The following is a 19,800-nucleotide window of genomic DNA, read 5'->3' on the forward strand; positions in this document are numbered from 1 at the left end:
AACAAAAGGCTGGGTTTACGGAGGCTGGTGTCAACAATGAGGATTCATCTGTGAAATGTAAACTTCAGGGTACCACTCGTCTGCCTGCGTTCTCAATGGATGGTGACTACATTATTGGTGGTGTTTTCTCCATACACTACAACATGCACACAGTGAAGCACAACTACACCACCATGCCTGAGCCACTAAGGTGCACAGGGAGGTTAGTAAGAGGGAGAAGTAGAGGATAAGAGGGAGTTAGACTGTGTGGGGAAAGAAGTGTTTTGATATATGATGTGCTTACGTTGCAAAGCTTTTGCGTAGTATTGATAATATATTTCATTATATATATATATATATATATATACACTTTTTTTTTTTACATTAAGTGCCAAATTTGTATTTAACCATACATATTGCAGGTATTGTATTAAAAAATACTACAGAATAGTATTGCCCACTATATGAAAAAGAGTGTTTTGTTTTGCATTTCTTAACCAAAAATACTAATCTATACACATTTAACCGTGTTAAAAGTTTAGTTTTAAATGACTGTCGCTACTCCAGGCATTAAGACTTTTGCAAATGTTGGATTGGTATAAGATCCTGTGTAATGACATTTCTTGTTCAATTCAGTTCAGTTTTATGTAACGTCAATCTTAACAGAATTGAACTCAAGACGCCTTTTATACTGTATATAGCAGGTCTAGACTGTAATATATAATTAAGAGACCCAACAAGAGATCCCCCAGCATGCACTAGATACAGTGCTAAGAAAAAAATGTCTTTAGTTCAGTTCTTCCATTTTATGAATTTCTGTTAAAATTGTGATTTCTCCTCATGTGTGCAGCATTGACTCCCGTGAACTGCGCTCCTCACGTGGAATGGTCTTTGCCATCGAGGAGATTAACAACAGCACCGAGCTGCTGCCAGGCATTAAACTCGGTTATCAGATCTACGACTCGTGCGCCTCAGTGCCGGTGGCGGTGCACGTGGCATTCCAGCTTTCGAGCGGCCTGGACCCGGTGTTTTACACCGGCGACAACTGCTCGCAGTCTGGTATGGTGATGGCTATCGTTGGTGAGTCTGGGTCCACGCCATCCATAAGCATGTTGCGCATCATCGGGCCCTTTAACATCCCTCAAGTAAATGTTTTGCATTCCTGGCAACCTGTGTTAATAGACCATTGCTGATTTTTTGTCCTCCCATTAAACAATTACACTGTTGTTTTCCTTTAGGTGAGCCACTTTGCCACTTGTGCATGCCTGTCCGATAAGCAGCAGTACCCGAGTTTCTTCAGAACAATCCCCAGTGACCAGTTCCAGGCTGACGCGCTGGCCAAGCTGGTAAAACACTTTGGCTGGACTTGGATAGGTGCTGTCCGGTCAGATTCGGACTATGGCAACAATGGCATGGCGTCTTTCCTGGACTCAGCGCACAAAGAGGGGATCTGTGTGGAGTACTCTGAATCTTTCTATTGGACCCACCCACATAGCAAGATCCAGAGGGTAGCTGACGTTATCCGCAGGTTTCTACATCACTGATTGTGCTTTTGTTCACTGTGCTGACACCGACCTTCTGCACACAAAACCACAACAATGTTTATTCAAATATAACAGAGAAGATTATTTTCTTATCTAATTTGCAAATTGGAAATGTATCTTTTTTTCATCATGTTTATATATCTCATATTTATTACTATATGCCTATTGTTCTAAAAATAGAGTCAGTAAGGCCAAACAAGAAAGTATCTCTCATGTTTGTTTTTTTCAAATATCTGGATACATATTTAAAACCTTTATTTGTGCATTTATGTTGGTATAATACATTGCTCTATCACACATCTCTCCAGGTCAACTGCTACGGTCGTTGTGGCGTTTACGTCACCTGGAGACATGAGGATTTTGCTAGAGGAGCTGTCACTCGAGCCTTCTACACCTCGTCAGTGGATAGGCAGTGAGGCCTGGGTAACCGACAAAGACATGCTGAGGTTCAGCTTCTGTGCTGGAGCCATCGGATTTGGCATTGAGCAATCTGTCATCCCAGGTCTGAGAGACTTCCTGCTGGATCTCTCTCCCCCTAAAGTGGCTTCCTCTCCGGTGTTTACTGAGTTCTGGGAGGATACATTCAACTGCAGGCTGGGAACAAGTGAGAAAGTTGTGCCTATTTTTAACACATGTGACACTCACAGTTGAATCCTTGTGTGTGTTGTGTTTTTCTGATTGTCTGAGTGGAGCAATAGCAGCTTTTAAACCAAATCCCAGATTTTAATTTAAAGGGACATTTATGTTATAGAACAAAGATGAAGTGCACATATGGTGCATCTCTGTGAATAATCTCACTTGATATGAGGAACTGTCAGGTCAAGTTTATGCACTCTGCTGTCTTGGAGTAGATTTTGTCCGAATGTGGTTGCAGTAGTTTTACAATGTCAACACTGAAGCCCTGAACACAAGCACTCAGTGTATAGACAGTCTCCAGGCCACCAAGCTAAATAATGATTAAACATTGTACTTACTAGCATGTATCAGTTACATTGTATATGTAAGTAGGGTATAGTCCTAATAAGGCTGTTGTACTGACAGTGATTCAAGATAATTTATTTGTTTTAGATTAAATCAGGTGAAGTCAGTATCTAATTAAAGGTAAAGCCCTTTTGCCTTTTATAAATTTGACTAATTGTCTGATGACTCATTTGTGTTAACGTGAGCTGGTATATATTAAGATAAAAAAAAACATAGGTCCAGATACAAACTGAAAAAGCAACTATTTAAATATAACAGACAAAGACATGTCTGCAAAAAAGTGTATTGAAATTTAATGTAAAACAAGCATGTTTTAAAAATAAATTAGAACAACTCAGATAGAGTTTGTACAAGACACTTTTGGCAGGTTAAGTAAAACAAAAAAGAACAATAAACACAAGAAAGTATGATGATATCATAGTCAAGGCTAAAACACACTTGCCTCTGTCTCTGTGTGTTTTTAGGCGCAGCCACAGACAAGAGTGTGTGTGATGGAACTGAAGATATAGAGACGATCCAGAGCCCGTACACTGACACATCTCAGCTCAGAATCACTAACATGGTGTACAAGGCTGTTTATGCAATAGCACATGCCATTCATAATGCAGTGTGTCAGGAAACCAATTCTATAACTCTGTGTGACAAATTCGCCAGGATAGAGTCCAACGAGGTCAGTTGACACAAATACGTGAACACCCCGATGTCGTTTTTTAAAAAAAGTGAAATTTTATTTTATTTTACATTATTTAATTTCTCTCCCTCACTGTATTCCTTTACTTGGTCCTCACAGGTTCTTACTCAGTTAAAGAAAGTGCATTTTTCCCAAAACGGTTATAATGTCTCATTTGATGCCAAAGGAGATCCTGTGGCCACATACGAGCTGGTTAACTGGCAAAAAACTGAGAGTGGCAGCCTTGAGTTGGTGACAGTAGGGCACTATGATGCATCACTGCCGGTGGGCCAGGAGTTCCGTATCAACAGGAACCTCACCTGGGTGGAGGGTGGCACACAAGTAAGGAGCCCAAAAGCAATAACATATTCAAATTGGGTGATCTTAAAGGGTATGATATGTATTTTTGGTTCCTGTCTTCCTGTCCATACTGGCTGTGAAGCAAACTGTTCTTATGCAGTATTCCAATTGCAGTATTTTCAGTATGAAATCCGCCCTTTATATTTTCCAAAAAGGTGTTTCCTTGCTGAGCTGCGGCACAGGGACAGTAATTAAAATTCTAATTCAATAACGAAGGTTACAATATGTTGCCGATAGAGCACAATAACTACTGTCTAATGTTTCACACATCATATTTTTTTGTGACCATCCCCGATTTCACGTTATTCTGCAATCATCTGCCACTCTCTATCTTTAAATTCCACATCTCTGTATTCATTTATTTCTTCATCGTGAAGAGCTTTGTGCTGGAGGACATGACTCAGTACATCAGACGCCAGTTTGGATGATGGCCTTGCACAGACAGTGGCTCTGAGTTGTCAAACAACCCTCTTTTTGCTTTTGACGGATGCGAAAAAACGCAGAAAATCAATTCCAAGAACTTCAATGACAGACGAAAGTTTTGGATTGACTGTGTAAACAGGATTGACACAACGTGAGGTCATATTTATTAAATTATTTACTTATACAGGCTCCACCTTCTACTGAACTCTAAGGGTACAGTCGATAGAGCCCAATGAATGCATGCCCTGCTGCGACATAGCATTGGCCCAACCACACTGATCCTGACCAGCTAGAGGTTAGTTGCCACAGCCCATCTACTTATTTATAACCTAGGCTGCCACAGCCTTGAAGTAGGGGGCCCCAGCCAATCCAGGTACACTAGTATACAACTGAAGTGGGTAGAGCCATGGTCTCACCCTGCAGGGGTCAAAAGACAAGTAGTAGACATACTGCACACGACATTCCCCGGGTCATCATGAAGTACGGGAACATTACCAGAGTGAAGTCAGGTACAACACAACTGACACACATCCCACCCCTTTCACCAGTCCTGTGTCATTTCAGTGACCTTGAAAAGGAGCCCGACATGTCCAAGAAATAGAACTGCATTAACGGACCAGGCATCGACCACAACTTTGCCGTACATATGTCCTTGACACTCAGCCCACCGAACAAGGCCGCCGACACTGCCATGCTGCATGTAGAGTGTGTGCAGACCACAGTGGGAGGTTCTCTTCCAGCCTGCCTGTAGGCTTGGGAGATGCACTCACAAAACCATCCCAACAGGCGTTTCTTGGATAGGGCTTTACTTGCCACTCAATCCTAAAAGCACACAAACAGCTGTTCAGTGCATGTGATGGGGGCCGTGCGTTCAACATAACGCACAAATTAGGCAAAGTAGATGTAACTTTGCCTCCCTGTTCCCGTCATGGAGTGGAAGACAAAGAGCATCCAACTGTAAAACCCTCGACCTGAAAGAACTCTTTAAGTTCTTGAGAACAAATGAGAGATTTGGTCTGAGGGTAGCCCCGCTGCAGTCACCACAAAGCAACAAACAACTGGGGTGCACTGACAGGGTGGTTAGTTTACACAATCTCTTAGCTTAGGTCAGTGCAAGCAGCAAAGCTGCCTTGAATGGCAACGCCTTCAGAGAGGAGTGCTCCAGAGGCTCAAAGAGACCCTTCACCATGGCCTCGAGCATCAATGGCAGTTCCCACTGTGGGGAGGAGGCACGCAACATGGGCTGTTGCCTCCTGACCCCCTGCAAGAACCGCTTCCCAAGACAGAGGTGAAAGACCAGTCTGTCTCCAAAACCCTCATGGCAGAAAGAGGTAGCTGCTGCATACACTTTAATAATGGCATGAGACAGTACTCTATCCACCAAAAACTGCAAAAAGGAGAGAATACAATAAATTGCACAGGGTATGGGATCTCGCACCAGGGTTGGAACCCTGACCACTTTGCCCTGTAACAGTTAGTGATGGATCCCGCTCTTGCCGCCTGGATGGTCTGCACAATCTGTACAGACAGTCCATCCGTCCTCAGCATGTCCCTCTCAGGAGCCAAGCCTGGAGAGGATGGCCCAGAGTGGGCAGTGTATCTATTGCACCTGCCTCCTGAGACAGAGCCCAACAGAAGTGGGGAATGGTACAGGGCTGGACCGCCACCATCTGAGTCCATTCTGAATAGCACGGCACCAAGCAGCGACCTGGGGCTACCCGAATGACAGATAACTGCTCCTGCGTCACTCCAAGCGATATAAAGCCATAAAGCATATTCCTTGGCCATGGCATGCGTGCAAAGGCATCCGCCCCCAGGGCTGGATTGTTCTGCTATGCCAAGGAGAACCATAGCAGGCAATGGGTGTTGCGTCGGTTGACAAACAGATCCATATCCACCTTCCCGAATCTGAACCAAATCTAATTCACCACCTCAGGGTGAAGCTTCAATTTTTCTGGTAGGGTTCCACCTCTCAACAGGAGGTCAGCATCCCTGTTCTCCAGTCCCAGAATGTGGAGATCCTTCAGAGACAACAGGGGCTCTGAGGCCCATAACCACAGGCTTTCTCTATGTGAAATTGCACCTTGAAAAAATCCACCAGACCTGCAACTGGGGCCGTCGTCTTCAGTGGCTGCAGCCAGGACACACTGCAATATTTCTAGTAAAAGGGGCATAATGAAAGCCGAGCTGCGTGAGCGGTGTCGGGGCAAATGTGCGCTTGTGATTGGAGGAGAGTATTACCCATCTAGTCCAGTAGAGGACAGAGCTTGTGTGAGTTAGAACAAAAACAAAGGGAAACTTTAGCTGAACTTTAGAACAAGTTTTTTCACAAAAAAACTGTTGATTTTGTCCCCCAGCAGTTGCATTGACAAGAAACATATAGACAACACACATATTGACATGCGAGTATTGTTTTCAGACAGACTTGAAAAAAAATGTGAACCTATCCTTTAAACCTCAGAGTTTCAGAGCACACCTGAATATGTGACTTTGTTTGTATCTATGTGCCAGGTGCCTGTGTCAGTGTGCACTGACGGCTGTCCTCCAGGAACTCGTAAAGTGCTGCAGAAAGGAAAACCCATCTGCTGTTATGATTGTATACTGTGTCCTGAGGGAGAGATGAGCAATGCTACAGGTATTTTTTTCTAAAGCATATCTACAACATTGAATATACAACTGCTAAAAACCCTTTTTATTTTATTTTTTTTCAGATTCCCCTGATTGTTTCCCTTGCCCCAAAGAGTTCTGGCCTAATGCAGAGAGAGACACTTGTCTCCCCAAGCCTGTAGAGTTTCTTTCTTTCAACGAGGTACTGGGAATCATCCTGGCCGTATTCTCAGTTGGTGGCGCCTGTCTTGCCATTATAACAGCGGCTGTGTTTTATCGTCACAGGACATCCCCGATTGTCAGGGCCAACAACTCTGAGCTGAGCTTCCTGCTGCTCTTCTCCCTGACTCTATGTTTCTTATGTTCATTAACTTTCATTGGAGCACCCTCTGAGTGGTCCTGCATGCTGCGCCACACAGCGTTCGGGATCACCTTTGTCCTCTGTATGTCTTGTGTTCTCGGAAAAACAATAGTAGTGTTAATGGCCTTCAAAGCTACACTCCCAGGTAGTAATGTCATGAAATGGTTTGGTCCTCCGCAGCAAAGAATGACTGTAGTGTCTTTCACGTTCATTCAAGTTTTAATATGTACAATTTGGTTGGTTCTTAGTCCTCCTTTTCCAAAGAAAAACCTAACCACATACAAGGAGAGAATCATCCTGGAGTGTGCATTAGGCTCAGCTATTGGGTTCTGGGCTGTGCTCGGGTACATCGGCCTACTGGCTGTGTTTTGCTTTGTGTTAGCTGTCCTAGCCCGGAAACTACCTGACAATTTTAATGAAGCCAAGCTGATCACCTTCAGCATGCTGATATTCTGTGCAGTCTGGATCACCTTTATCCCAGCGTATATCAGCTCTCCTGGGAAGTTCACTGTGGCAGTGGAAATATTTGCCATTCTGGCCTCCAGTTTTGGTCTAATACTGTGTATATTTGCTCCAAAGTGTTTCATCATATTATTTAAGCCAGAGAAGAACACCAAGAAACATTTAATGAATAAAAATCAATTCTAAAACATGTGACATTTGTGAAAAATTGAGAGTATAAAGCTTGTTGATTTAAATACTTACATTTAAAGTTAAATATGTCTTAATGTATTTTTAGTTAGTCATTATGCCATTTTGAGAATGAGAATTTCATGTGATATTTTCTTATTTTACACATATTCTTTTATTATGAGATGAAATTATTTACTAAAGTGAATAAATGGAGTCAAAATTCACAATATAAATGCATCTTTCTCTTTCATAAAATGTTTATTATCAATAATATTCCTGTATCAGCATTATTTAATATAGGATTAAACCACACAAACAGCCCACTAAAGGTGCACATTTGTAATATAAGATAAAAAAAGCAAAAAAAAGTTTAAGGACATGACAAAATTAGGAAAATAATTGGTGTAACTTTTCAAGAGGAGAAAAGAGACATGGGCACATAGTGCAGATTAAATTGTACATGCAGCCCACAGAAAAGACTTGGACATGAGTTAATCAAATACCATTGGGTAAGAGCACCCTGTCTCTGATGTACACTAATCTGACGTAGAGTAGAAGGAGGGAAGCTTTTGTCTGAAAATCTATATAAACCAGTGAAAACACACATGCAGCATGCCCACATTTAGACAGTTGAGGGATGGAGATCTCAGCTCTCATTATTGGCCTGATCCTGTCTCTGGGTTTGTGTGAGCTCAACTCAGCTCTTGCTTTGAATGGTTCTGGAGATGGAGTGAAACAAATGGCTGGGGTCAACACTGAGGATTCATCTGTGAAATGTAAACTCCAGGGTACCACTCGTCTACCTGCATTCTCAATGGATGGTGACTATGTAATGGGTGGTGTTTTTGCCATACACTACTACTTGCACACAGTGAAGCACAACTACACCTCCATGCCTGAGCCACTAAGGTGCACAGGGAGGTTAGTAAGAGGGAGAAGTGGAGGATAAGAGGATGTTAGGTTGTGTTGGGAAAGAAGTGTTTTGATGTATGATGTGCTAACTTTGCAAAACTTTTATGTAGTTTTGCTAATTTTTATATATATATATATATATATATATATATATATATATGCTTTTTTTTTACATTAAGTGCCAAATCTGTATTTAACCATACATATTGCAGGTATTGTATTCAAAAATACTACAGAATAGTATAGCCCACTATATGAAAAAGACAATTTTGTTTTGTATTTCTTAACCGAAAATACTAATTTATACACATTTAACAGTGTTAAATGTTTAGATTTAGTTGACTGTTGTTAATCCAGGCGTTAAGTCTATTGTGAATGTTGGATTGATATCTAATTCTGTGTTATGAATTGTCTTGTTCAATTCAATTCAATTTATCTTTATATCACGTCAATCTTAACAGAATTGAACTCAAGATGCTTTTCATACTGTATATAGCAGGTCTGGACTGTACTCTATAATTTAGAGAACCAACAAGATATCCCCCAGCATGCACTAGGTGCAACTGTGGTAAGAAAAGATGTCTATAGTTCAGTTCTCCCATATTATGAATTTCTGTTAAAATTGTGAATTCTCCTCATGTGTGCAGCATTGTCTCCCGTGAACTGCGCTTCTCACGTGCAATGGTCTTCGCCATCGAGGAGATTAACAACAGCACCGAGCTACTGCCGGGCATTAAGCTCGGTTATCAGATCTACGACTCGTGCGCCTCGGTGCCCGTGGCGGTGCACGTGGCATTCCAGCTTTCGAGCAGCCTGGACCCGGTGTTTTACACCGGCGACAACTGCTCGCAATCTGGTATGGTGATGGCTATCGTTGGTGAGTCTGGGTCCACGCCATCCATAAGCATGTCGCGCATCATCGGGCCCTTTAACATCCCTCAAGTAAATGTTTTGTATTTCTGGCAAACTATGTGTTTAATATAGAGAAGTGCTGTTTTATGTCTTCCCGTAAAATAATTACAATGTTGTTTTCCTTTAGGTGAGCCACTTTGCTACTTGTGCATGCCTGTCCGACAAGCAACAGTACCCAAGTTTCTTCAGAACAATCCCCAGTGACCAGTTCCAGGCTGACGCGCTGGCCAAGCTGGTAAAACACTTTGGCTGGACTTGGATAGGTGCTGTCCGGTCAGATTCGGACTATGGCAACAATGGCATGGCGTCTTTCCTGGACTCAGCGCACAAAGAAGGGATCTGTGTGGAGTACTCTGAATCTTTCTATCGGACCAATCCACATAGCAAGATCCAGAGGGTAGCTGATGTTATTCGCAGGTTTCTACATCACTGATTGTGCTTTTGTTCATTGTGCTGTGACTGACCTTCTGCACACAAAACCACAACAATGTTTAGTCAAATACAGTATAACACAGAAGATTATTTTCTTATCTAAGATGCAAATTGGAAATTTATCTTTTTTTCATCATGTTTATTTATCTCATATTTATTACTATAGGCCTATTGTTCTAAAAATAGAGTCAATGAGGCCAAACACGAATATCTCTCATGTTTGTTTGTTTCAACTATCTGGATACATATTTAAAAACAAAAAATTAAAAATGTGTGCATTTATGTTGATATAATACATTGCACTTTCACACATCTTTCCAGGTCAACTGCTACGGTTGTTGTGGCGTTTACATCACCTGGAGACATGAGGATTTTACTGGAGGAGCTGTCACTCGAGCCTTCTCCACCTCGTCAGTGGATAGGCAGTGAGGCCTGGGTAACCGACCCAGACATGCTGAGGTTCATCTTCTGTGCTGGAGCCATCGGATTCGGCATTGAGCAATCTGTCATCCCAGGTCTGAGAGACTTCCTGCTGGATCTCTCTCCCCCTAAAGTGGCTGCCTCTCCTGTGTTTACTGAGTTCTGGGAGGATACATTCAACTGCAGGCTGGGAACAAGTGAGAAAGTTGTGCTTATTTTTAACACATGTGACACTCACAGTTGAATCCTTGTGTGTGTTGTGTTCTTCTGATTGTCTGAGTGGAGCAGCAGCAGCTTTTAAACCAAATCCCAGATTTTAATTGAAAGGGACATTTATGATATAGAACAATGATGAAGTGCACATATGTGACCTGCTCCATCATTATGAGTCACATTGACCCCAAAACACATTTTGAGTTATCTGTCTGACTGTAAAGAGGAAAGTCTCAGCTTTATGGCAATACCAAGATTATCTTTCTACGCCACATATTCAATGAGATATGCTCTTTCAAAGTTCGACTGTCATGAAACATTACTTTTGAGAAAAAGGGCATTAAAGATAAGAATTCATATTCAGACATTTTTTGCATTGATTAAAACACATTTATTGAGACTCAAGTCTAAATGAACACAATATGTTTTGGTCAAAAGTGACACCCAACATTTCATAATTTAGCCTACACATACCTTCATGCATACATGTGCACATAATCACGAGCACGTGACGTGCACGTGGCCACGTGCACGCGTATGACCACAAGCAGTACAGTAGATAGGGCTAGAAGTCCATGTAGAAAATAATCCAAAATGTATGGAATAAAATTGATAAAATCTAAAAAAAATATACTGTACATATGATATAATATATAGTATATATGTTTATTTCAATATAATAATAATTATATGAAGAATACATAATTAAAAATATTAAATATGGAGCCATGTGCACACAGGTACATGCACAAACAAGTCCATATCCAAACAATAAAAAAAACATACTAGAAAATGGATAGCATATGAACAAATATTATGTACATATTATGTATGTACACTATTATATAATATAATATATAATAGAAATATAGATATAATAGAAAGACTATGAAATGTGGTGCCTGTGCTCATTCTGCTGGCTTCTCCTGGAGCTCACTGCGTCCTTTGACAGGGTCATGTGGGAGCTGATCTTCTCAAGGAGATCCAGATGTTTCTCATCTACAAAATGACATAAAGTGAAAAGCATAAAGTTAAAAATCAAGTCATCTCAAGGATTTTAGGCTGGCTAAATCATGTTGAATCATTGTTGAACGAGGCTTGATCATTATCATATCAATACAGCCCTATATTCATTAACATAGCCTATTCACCATGTGATATCAGATTAATATACAACATATAATTTTACTATATGTTAAGCTATTTCTTTTGCTATTTAAAATGATATCCTCACCTTTTGTGTCTCTCACAGCAACCCTGTCTGTCTCTGTCTCCTAGAAATGACGTTTGTATATTGTTTTCATAAAACCTGGTGTGGTGATGATGTAACAGCTGCCTGGATTATGTTCAGATACAGTACTTCTTTGAATGAATTAAACACTTCACAACATTTCCTCATTAATAATAATAATTTATAGGAGACAAACACACTTGAGACAGACAGACACCTATAGACTACACACACTGACACACACATTAGTAGCTGCTATTAATGCTTCTTAGCCTGCTCTATAGTGATTTTAGTGATTTAAAAGTCTTTAAAACAAACAGATAAAACAAGGATAGTGTAGTTTAACTATAAGAACTTACCATTAGTCATTTCTTTCATTTGGTCGGGTCTTCTCTCCATCTCCTCCGGTGTAGAGAGCGGCGCTGTTGTACAGTTTGCAGCTACACTGGTACTCCCGGCCGGGCGATCTCAGTCTCTTTAACACTGTCCTGATTTAATAACTTTAATCAGAGACACTGTGTGTCATCATCGGCTCAGCCATGAGTGGAATATCTTCCTCCTGGTCTTCCTCCAACTCTCTTTCTCCGTCCTGATCAGCGGATTGAGAGCTAGCCTAGCCTCTAGCGTTAGCCGGGCGTCCGACCCGACTCGGATAATCTGAATTTAAGTCGGTCCAGTTGTCGTCAGATGTAGCACCTCTAACAGGAATTTAATTTAAAAGTCGAGCGATGTTTTCCTCACGTGATTTCATCTTCTCAAGCCAGCTATCTCCTCTGTCAACCACAATCTGTCAATTAACTCTATTGAGCCGAGTCAATAAAGCGGACTTCCGGTAAAAGCTTTACGACAACGTTATGTTTAAGAGCTTCAAAACTAGACTTATCATTTGAATTTTACATTGATTCTTACTTTTTATGAAAGCTGAGACTTTATTTATTCATAAACGCATAAAAAAAACAAAAAAAAAAAACACTTTTTCATAAAAAAACGTGTTTTTACAAGAATGCGCTGCCGCGACTTACGACTCATTTTGATAGAGCGGGTCACATATGGTGTATCTCTGTGAATAATCTCACTTGATATGAGGAACTGTCAGGTCAAGTTTATGCACTCTGCTGTCTTGGAGAAGATTTTGTCTGAATGTGGTTGCAGTAGTTTTACAATGTCAACACTGAAGCCCTGAACACAAGCACACAGTGTATAGACAGTCTCCAGGTCACCAAGCTAAATAATGATTTAAAATTGTACTTACTAGCATGTATCAGTTACATTGTATGTGTAAGTAGGGTATAGTTCTAATAAGGCTGTTGTACTGACAGTGATTCAAGATCATTTTTTTTTTCGATTAAAACAGGTGAAGTCAGTATCTAATTAAAGGTAAAGCCCTTTTGCCTTTTATTAATGTGACTAAGTGTCTGATGACTCATCTGTGTTAACGTGAGCTGGTATATATTAAGATAAAAAAACATAGGTCTAGATACAAACTGAAACAGCAACTATTGAAAAATAACACACAAAGACATGTCTGCAAAAAAGTTTATTGAAATATAATGTAAAACAAGCATGTTTTATAAATAAATTAGAACAACACAGATAGAGTTTGTATAAGACACTTTTGGCAGGTTAAGTAAAAGATAAAAGAACAATAAACACAAGGAGTATGATGATATCATAGTCAAGGCTAAAAAACACCTGCTTCTGTCATTTTGTGTTTTTAGGCGCAGCCAGAGACAAGAGTGTGTGTGTTGGAACTGAAGACATAGAGACGATCCAGAGCCCGTACACTGACACATCTCAGCTCAGAATCACTAACATGGTGTACAAGGCTGTTTATGCAATAGCACATGCCATTCATAATGCAGTGTGTCCGGAAACCAATTCTATAACTCAGTGTGACAAATTTGCCAGGATAGAATCCAAAGAGGTCAGTTGAAACAAATACATGAACACCCCAATGTCATTTTTAAACAATAATATACCTTTTATGGAATTAAATATTAATTAAAAAAATATAATTTCATTTATTTTACTTTTACTTTATCCTCACAGGTTCTGACGCAGCTGAAGAAAGTCAATTTCTCCCAAAACGGTTATGATGTATCATTTGATGCCAACGGGGATCCTGTGGCCACATACGAGCTGGTTAACTGGCAAAAAACTGAGAGTGGCAGCATTGAATTAGTGACAGTAGGGCACTACGATGCATCACTGCCGGTGGGCCAGGAGTTCCGTATCAACAGGAATCTCACCTGGGTTGAGGATGGCACACAAGTAAGGAGCCCAATAGCAATAATTTAACATATTCAAATTTGATGATCTTAAAGGATATTTTATGTGTTTATGGTCCCTGTTATCCATACTGACTGTGAAGAGATCAATGCCAAAGTTGGTGTTTTCAGTATGAAATCCCCAGTTTATATTTTTAAAAAAGTGTTCCTTTGCTGAGCTGCGTCACAGGGTAGTAACAGTTTACAAAATAGTAACCCTAGCTCTATAAGTTTTATGTTCTGGTTTCAACAATATCGTGGACTCAAATGCAGACACAAACAATACTCTTTTAAGATGTAACAAAAATAATTTATTTATAAATATGAAAGATAGGGTGGACAGGGTTGGGGTTTCTGGAGGTTCGAATGTGGCAGTAATAATGTCAATACTTAGTTCAAGGAACTACACGGGGGAGGGGCTGTCCAGGAATCCTTCCAGAGGAAAAGATGTATCCACTTAAGCTCCGAGAGGTGGAATGGCGTCGGAGAGTGAACAGGCAGGTAAGTAAACTAAAGGAATGGATCCAGGTCGAGGAGGAGTGGCGTGAAGGAGTGAGCAGGCAGGTTGGTATCAGGAAGCAGAGACAGCTTGCAAGTGAATAGATCAGAACAGAGAACAAAGCAAGGTGAGTCCAAAAACGAGCATTGACAAAAGTCAAGAATAATACTACTAAGTAAGAGTGCCTAAACACGACTTATACCACTGAGGGCGATGGAACGATCTGGCGATGACTGGCAGGAAGACCGGGGTTGATATACTGCAGGTGTGTGTCATGGTGGGTTAATTGCTGTCAGCTGCTCCAGCAGCGCCCGCCCAGGAGAAGGAGGAGGAGGAGGAAGACCACACCTCCCAACACACCGACAGACTAGACAAACAGGGGAAAAACACACAGGAGACAAAAGGGCAGGGAAACAGAGGAAACACAGGGAAAACTAGACTGCCAGGTGATATTATGACAGTACCTCCCCCTCAACGAGAGCCTCCAGGCGATCTTCCAGGCTTATCAGGATGAGCCTGATGAAACTCCCGAACCATGTCAGCATCCAGGATGCGGGAACGAGGTACCCAGGACCGCTCCTCTGGGCCGTATCCCTCCCAGTCCACCAGATACTGAATGCCCTGGCCTCGACGTCTAACATCCAGCAGTCATCTGACCGTATAAGCCGGCTGGTTGTCAATGATCCGGGAGGGAGGAGGGGGATTGGTCGGAGGGACCAGAGGATCGGTTTCAGCTGGGAAACCGGAAACGATGGATGAATCCTTAGAGATTTAGGCAGGATGAATCTGATAGTGGAAGGGTTGATAATTCTCTCAATCTCAAAAGGACCAATGAAACGGGGAGCCAGTTTTCTGGAGTCAGTCTTTAACGGAATATCCTTGGAAGATAACCAAACTCTCTGACCTGCGGTATAGTCGGGGGCCATGGTCCTGTGACGATCCGCGATCCTCTTGTTTCACTCAGCCATCCGAAGCAAAGCAGCCATGGTGTCCTTCACAACCTTGCGACAGCGTCGAAGATGGTGCTGCACAGATGTTTCTCTCAACCGTCCGAAGCAAAGCAGCCCTGGTGTCCTTCACAACCTTGCGACAGCATCGAAGATGGTGCTGCACAGATGGCACAGCCAACTCGTCTTCTTGGGCTGGAAACAGTGGTGGCTGATAACCTAATGAGGCCTCAAAAGGAGATACACCAGTGGCAGCAGAAGAGAGAAAATTGTGTGTATATTCTCTCCAACATAACTGTGAACTCCAGGAGGTTGGATTAGTAGCAGCGACACAACGTATGGAGGATTCCAAATCCTGATTAGCTCTCTCTGACTGTCCATTCGTCTGAGGGTGGAAACCAGAAGACAGACTGACAGTGGCTCCGAGGGCTTGACAAAAGGACTTCCAAACTTACCATGAAGACGAAAAACATGATTCGTCAAGAGATCAGTCGTCTCACGTGCTGAAGGAAGCTTGGGAAGACCAATGAAATGAACGGCCTTGGAGAACCGATCAACAATGGTAAGTATCACCATCTTACCATTAGAAGGTGGAAGACCGGTGACAAAGTCCAAGGCGATGTGGGACCAATGGCGACCAGGAGTAGGTAATGGGCGGAGCAACCCCACGGATGGCCGATGAGATGTCTATCCCCGGGCACAGACTGTGCAGGCGAGGACGTATTCCTTGACGTCCTTCTCCATTGTGGCCCACCAGGAGTGTCGTCTGAGGAGTGACAATGTCCTACTCATCCCAGGATAGCAGGGGACCCGGCATGCATGTCCCTACTGCAGGACCTGGGAGCGAACTGACACAGGAACACACAGACAATTAGCGGGGCCAGTACCTGGATCCGGTTCCTCACGTTGAGCCTCCCGAACCGCTGACTCAACCTCCCAGGTTAACGTCCCGACCACCAAGGCTGCCGGCAGAATGGTGTCTGAAACACTTGGTGACTCCTCAGATGAAAACTGTTGAGACAAAGCATTAGGCTTGATGTTCTTGGAGCCAGGACGGTAAGTAATGGTGAAGTTGAATCGACCAAAGAATAAAGCCCACCGAGCCTGGCAGGAATTCAGTTGTTTGGCTGACTGGATGTAGGCAAGATTCTTGTGATCAGTCCATACAATAAACGGGGTCTCCAAACCCTCCAACCAGTGTCTCCACTCCTCCAGAGCCAACTTCACCGCCAACAGCTCTCGATTCCCCACATCGTAGTTACTCTCAGCTGGAGAAAGGTGTTGAGAGAAAAAAGTGCAGGGATGTAGCTTCTTATCGTGTCTGGAACGTTGGGAGAGGAATGCCCCCACACCAATGTCCTAGGCATCAACCTCCACGACAAACTGAAGAGAAGAGTCAGGTTGCACCAGGATGGGTGCGGACGTAAAGCGGTCCTTTAATAAGGTAAAAGCCTGATTCGCCTCAGGAGTCCAGCGAAAACGAACAGCGGGAGATGTGAGCTTGGTCAGTGGAGCAGCAATTCTGCTGTAATCTCGGATAAACCGACGGTAAAAGTTGGCGAATCCAAGAAACCGTTGTAAAAGCTTCCTGGAGGAGGGTTCGGGCCAATCTGCCACCGCCTTGATCTTATCCGGATCCGTCTTCACCTGCCCACTCTCAATAATGTAACCGAGGAATCCAACAGAGCTGACGTGAAACTCGCACTTCTCAGCTTTCACAAACAGTTTGTTCTCCAGTAGTCTCTGGACCACTTGGCGAACATGAAGCTGGTGTTCTGCGAGATCAGAGGAAAAAAATCAAAATGTCATCAAGGTAGACAAACACGAACCGGTTCAAAAAATCTCTGAGAACATCATTAACGAGTGCTTGAAACACTGCTTGAGCGTTAGTCAGTCCAAAAGGCATCACCAAGTACTCGAAGTGACCCAGTGGTGTGTTGAATGCTGTGAATGTGTTGAACGAGCATAGACAAAAGTCAAGAATAATACTACTAAGTAAGAGAGCCTAAATATGACTTGTACCACTGAGGGCGACGGAACAATCTGGCGATGACTGGCAGGAAGACCGGGGTTGATATACTGCAGGTGTGTGTCATGGTAGGTTAATTGCTGTCAGCTGCTCCAGCTGCGTCCGCCCAGGAGAAGGAGGAGGAGGAAGAAGACCAAACCTCCCAACACACCGACAGACTAGACAAACAGGGGAAAAACACACAGGAGACAAAAGGGCAGGGGAACAGGAAACATGGGGAAAAGTAGACTGCCAGGTAATATTATGACAATAAGCAATTAATGCTATTAATACCCATGTCAATATATTTTTTCGACCTATTGTTTTTGTCATGAAGACTCACTCAAAACGTGAATATTACAGAATGCAACAAAAAGCAAGGTACTTATTCACGGAATGAGGTCGATGTTTTTAATTTGGAATTGCGCCTATATTTATGATACAACAACGGATAGGCTCCGTAGTCCGAACCAAGAAGGTAAACTTTATTACTCCTTTCAACCTTGACAAAGGCAGCTTAAATTAGATCCACTCCTACCATTCTTACCTTTCACAATAAAAGCCCTAGATATATAATATTCACAGATGAGTATTTTCATGACGTTTATTCGTCAAGCCCCCAGTGTGTATTGGCCTTAACTTTAGAAGATAACCACTTGATTTGTCAAATGGCTTTAAGAGGGGATTTCTCACAGCCAGTATGAACAGGAGGAATGGTTACAGTTACCAATGCAACTTTCAGTACACATATTGGTATATGAATATTGTTTTAAGACAGACTTGAAAAAATGTGAACCTTTCCTTTAAACCTCAGAGTTTCAGAGCACACCTGAATATGTGACTGTGTTTGTATCTATGTGCCAGGTGCCTGTGTCAGTGTGCACTGACAGCTGTCCTCCAGGAACTCGTAAAGTGCTGCAGAAAGGAAAACCCATCTGCTGTTATGACTGTATACTGTGTCCTGAGGGAGAGATTAGCAATGATACAGGTATTTGTTTTTTTTTTCGAAAGCATATCTACAACATTGAATATAACAGCTAAAAGCCATTTTTGTTTAATTTTTTTCAGATTCCCCTGATTGTTTCCCTTGCCCCAAAGAGTTCTGGCCTAATGCAGAGAGAGACACATGTCTCCCCAAGCCTGTAGAGTTTCTTTCCTTCAACGAGGTCCTTGGAATCATCTTGGCTGCATTCTCAGTCGGAGGCGCCTGTCTTGCCATTATAACAGCAGCTGTGTTTTATCATCACAGGACATCCCCGATTGTCAGGGCCAACAACTCTGAGCTGAGCTTCCTGCTGCTCTTCTCCCTGACTCTATGTTTCTTATGTTCATTAACTTTCATTGGAGCACCCTCTGAGTGGTCCTGCATGCTGCGCCACACAGCGTTTGGGATCACCTCCGTCCTCTGTATGTCTTGTGTTCTTGGAAAAACAATAGTAGTATTAATGGCCTTCAAAGCTACACTCCCAGGAAGTAATGTCATGAAATGGTTTGGTCCTCCGCAGCAAAGAATGACTGTAGTGTCTTTCACGTTCATTCAAGTTTTAATATGTACTATTTGGTTGGTTCTTAGTCCTCCTTTTCCAAAGAAAAACCTAACCACATACAAGGAGAGAATCATCCTAGAGTGTGCATTAGGCTCAGCTATTGGGTTCTGGGCTGTGCTCGGGTACATCGGCCTGCTGGCTATCTTTTGCTTTGTGTTAGCTGTCCTAGCCCGGAAACTACCTGACAATTTTAATGAAGCCAAGCTGATCACCTTCAGCATGCTGATATTCTGTGCAGTCTGGATCACCTTTATCCCAGCGTATATCAGCTCTCCTGGGAAGTTCACTGTGGCTGTGGAGATATTTGCCATTCTGGCCTCCAGTTTTGGACTAATAATGTGTATATTTGCTCCAAAGTGTTTCATCATTTTGTTTAAGCCAGAAAAGAACACCAAGAAACATTTAATGAACAAAAATCAATTCTAAACAGGTGACATTTGTGAGTATAAAGCTTGTTGATTTAAATACTTACATTTAAAGTTAAATATTTCTTAATGTATTATTAGTCATTAGGCCATTTTGTGTATGTCCTTTTAATGTGTTATTGTCTTATTTTCCACATATAATTTTATTATGAGATGAAAATATTTACTAAAGTGAATAAATGGAGTCAAAATTTACAATATAAATGCATCTTTCTCTTTCATAAAATGTTTACTATCAATAATATTTCTGTATCAGCATTATTTAATATGGTATTAAACCACACAAACACCCCACTAAAGGTGCACATCTGTAATATAAGCTAAAAAAAAAATTAAAAAAAGGATATGACTAAATTAGGAATATAATTGGTGTTTATAATGGTAACTTTTCAAGAAGAGAAAAAAGACATGGGTATTTAGTGAAGATTA

At 41.9% G+C, this 19,800-nt stretch overlaps 2 protein-coding genes across 2 annotated transcripts; both read left to right on the plus strand.

Annotated features, from left to right (window-relative positions):
* Positions 1-80: 80 nt before the first annotated feature.
* On the plus strand, positions 81-7,573 carry LOC119491579 (extracellular calcium-sensing receptor-like). The gene is made up of 8 exons (XM_037775719.1): positions 81-202; positions 830-1,124; positions 1,218-1,507; positions 1,832-2,127; positions 2,969-3,174; positions 3,295-3,516; positions 6,469-6,592; positions 6,669-7,573. The coding sequence occupies exons 1-8, from the start codon at positions 96-98 to the stop codon at positions 7,571-7,573; spliced, it is 2,445 nt and encodes an 814-aa protein (XP_037631647.1). The 5' UTR covers positions 81-95.
* A 784-nt stretch (positions 7,574-8,357) lies between these two features.
* LOC119491019 (extracellular calcium-sensing receptor-like) lies at positions 8,358-19,448 on the plus strand. Its single transcript, XM_037774583.1, has 8 exons — positions 8,358-8,479; positions 9,118-9,412; positions 9,510-9,799; positions 10,136-10,431; positions 13,397-13,602; positions 13,728-13,949; positions 18,264-18,387; positions 18,468-19,448. Exons 1-8 carry the CDS (start codon positions 8,373-8,375, stop codon positions 19,370-19,372), a joined length of 2,445 nt encoding a protein of 814 aa, XP_037630511.1. The 5' UTR covers positions 8,358-8,372; the 3' UTR covers positions 19,373-19,448.
* Positions 19,449-19,800: the final 352 nt, after the last annotated feature.

This window comes from Sebastes umbrosus, chromosome 7 (genome assembly GCF_015220745.1).
Source record: "Sebastes umbrosus isolate fSebUmb1 chromosome 7, fSebUmb1.pri, whole genome shotgun sequence".
Taxonomy (NCBI): Eukaryota; Metazoa; Chordata; class Actinopteri; order Perciformes; family Sebastidae; genus Sebastes; species Sebastes umbrosus.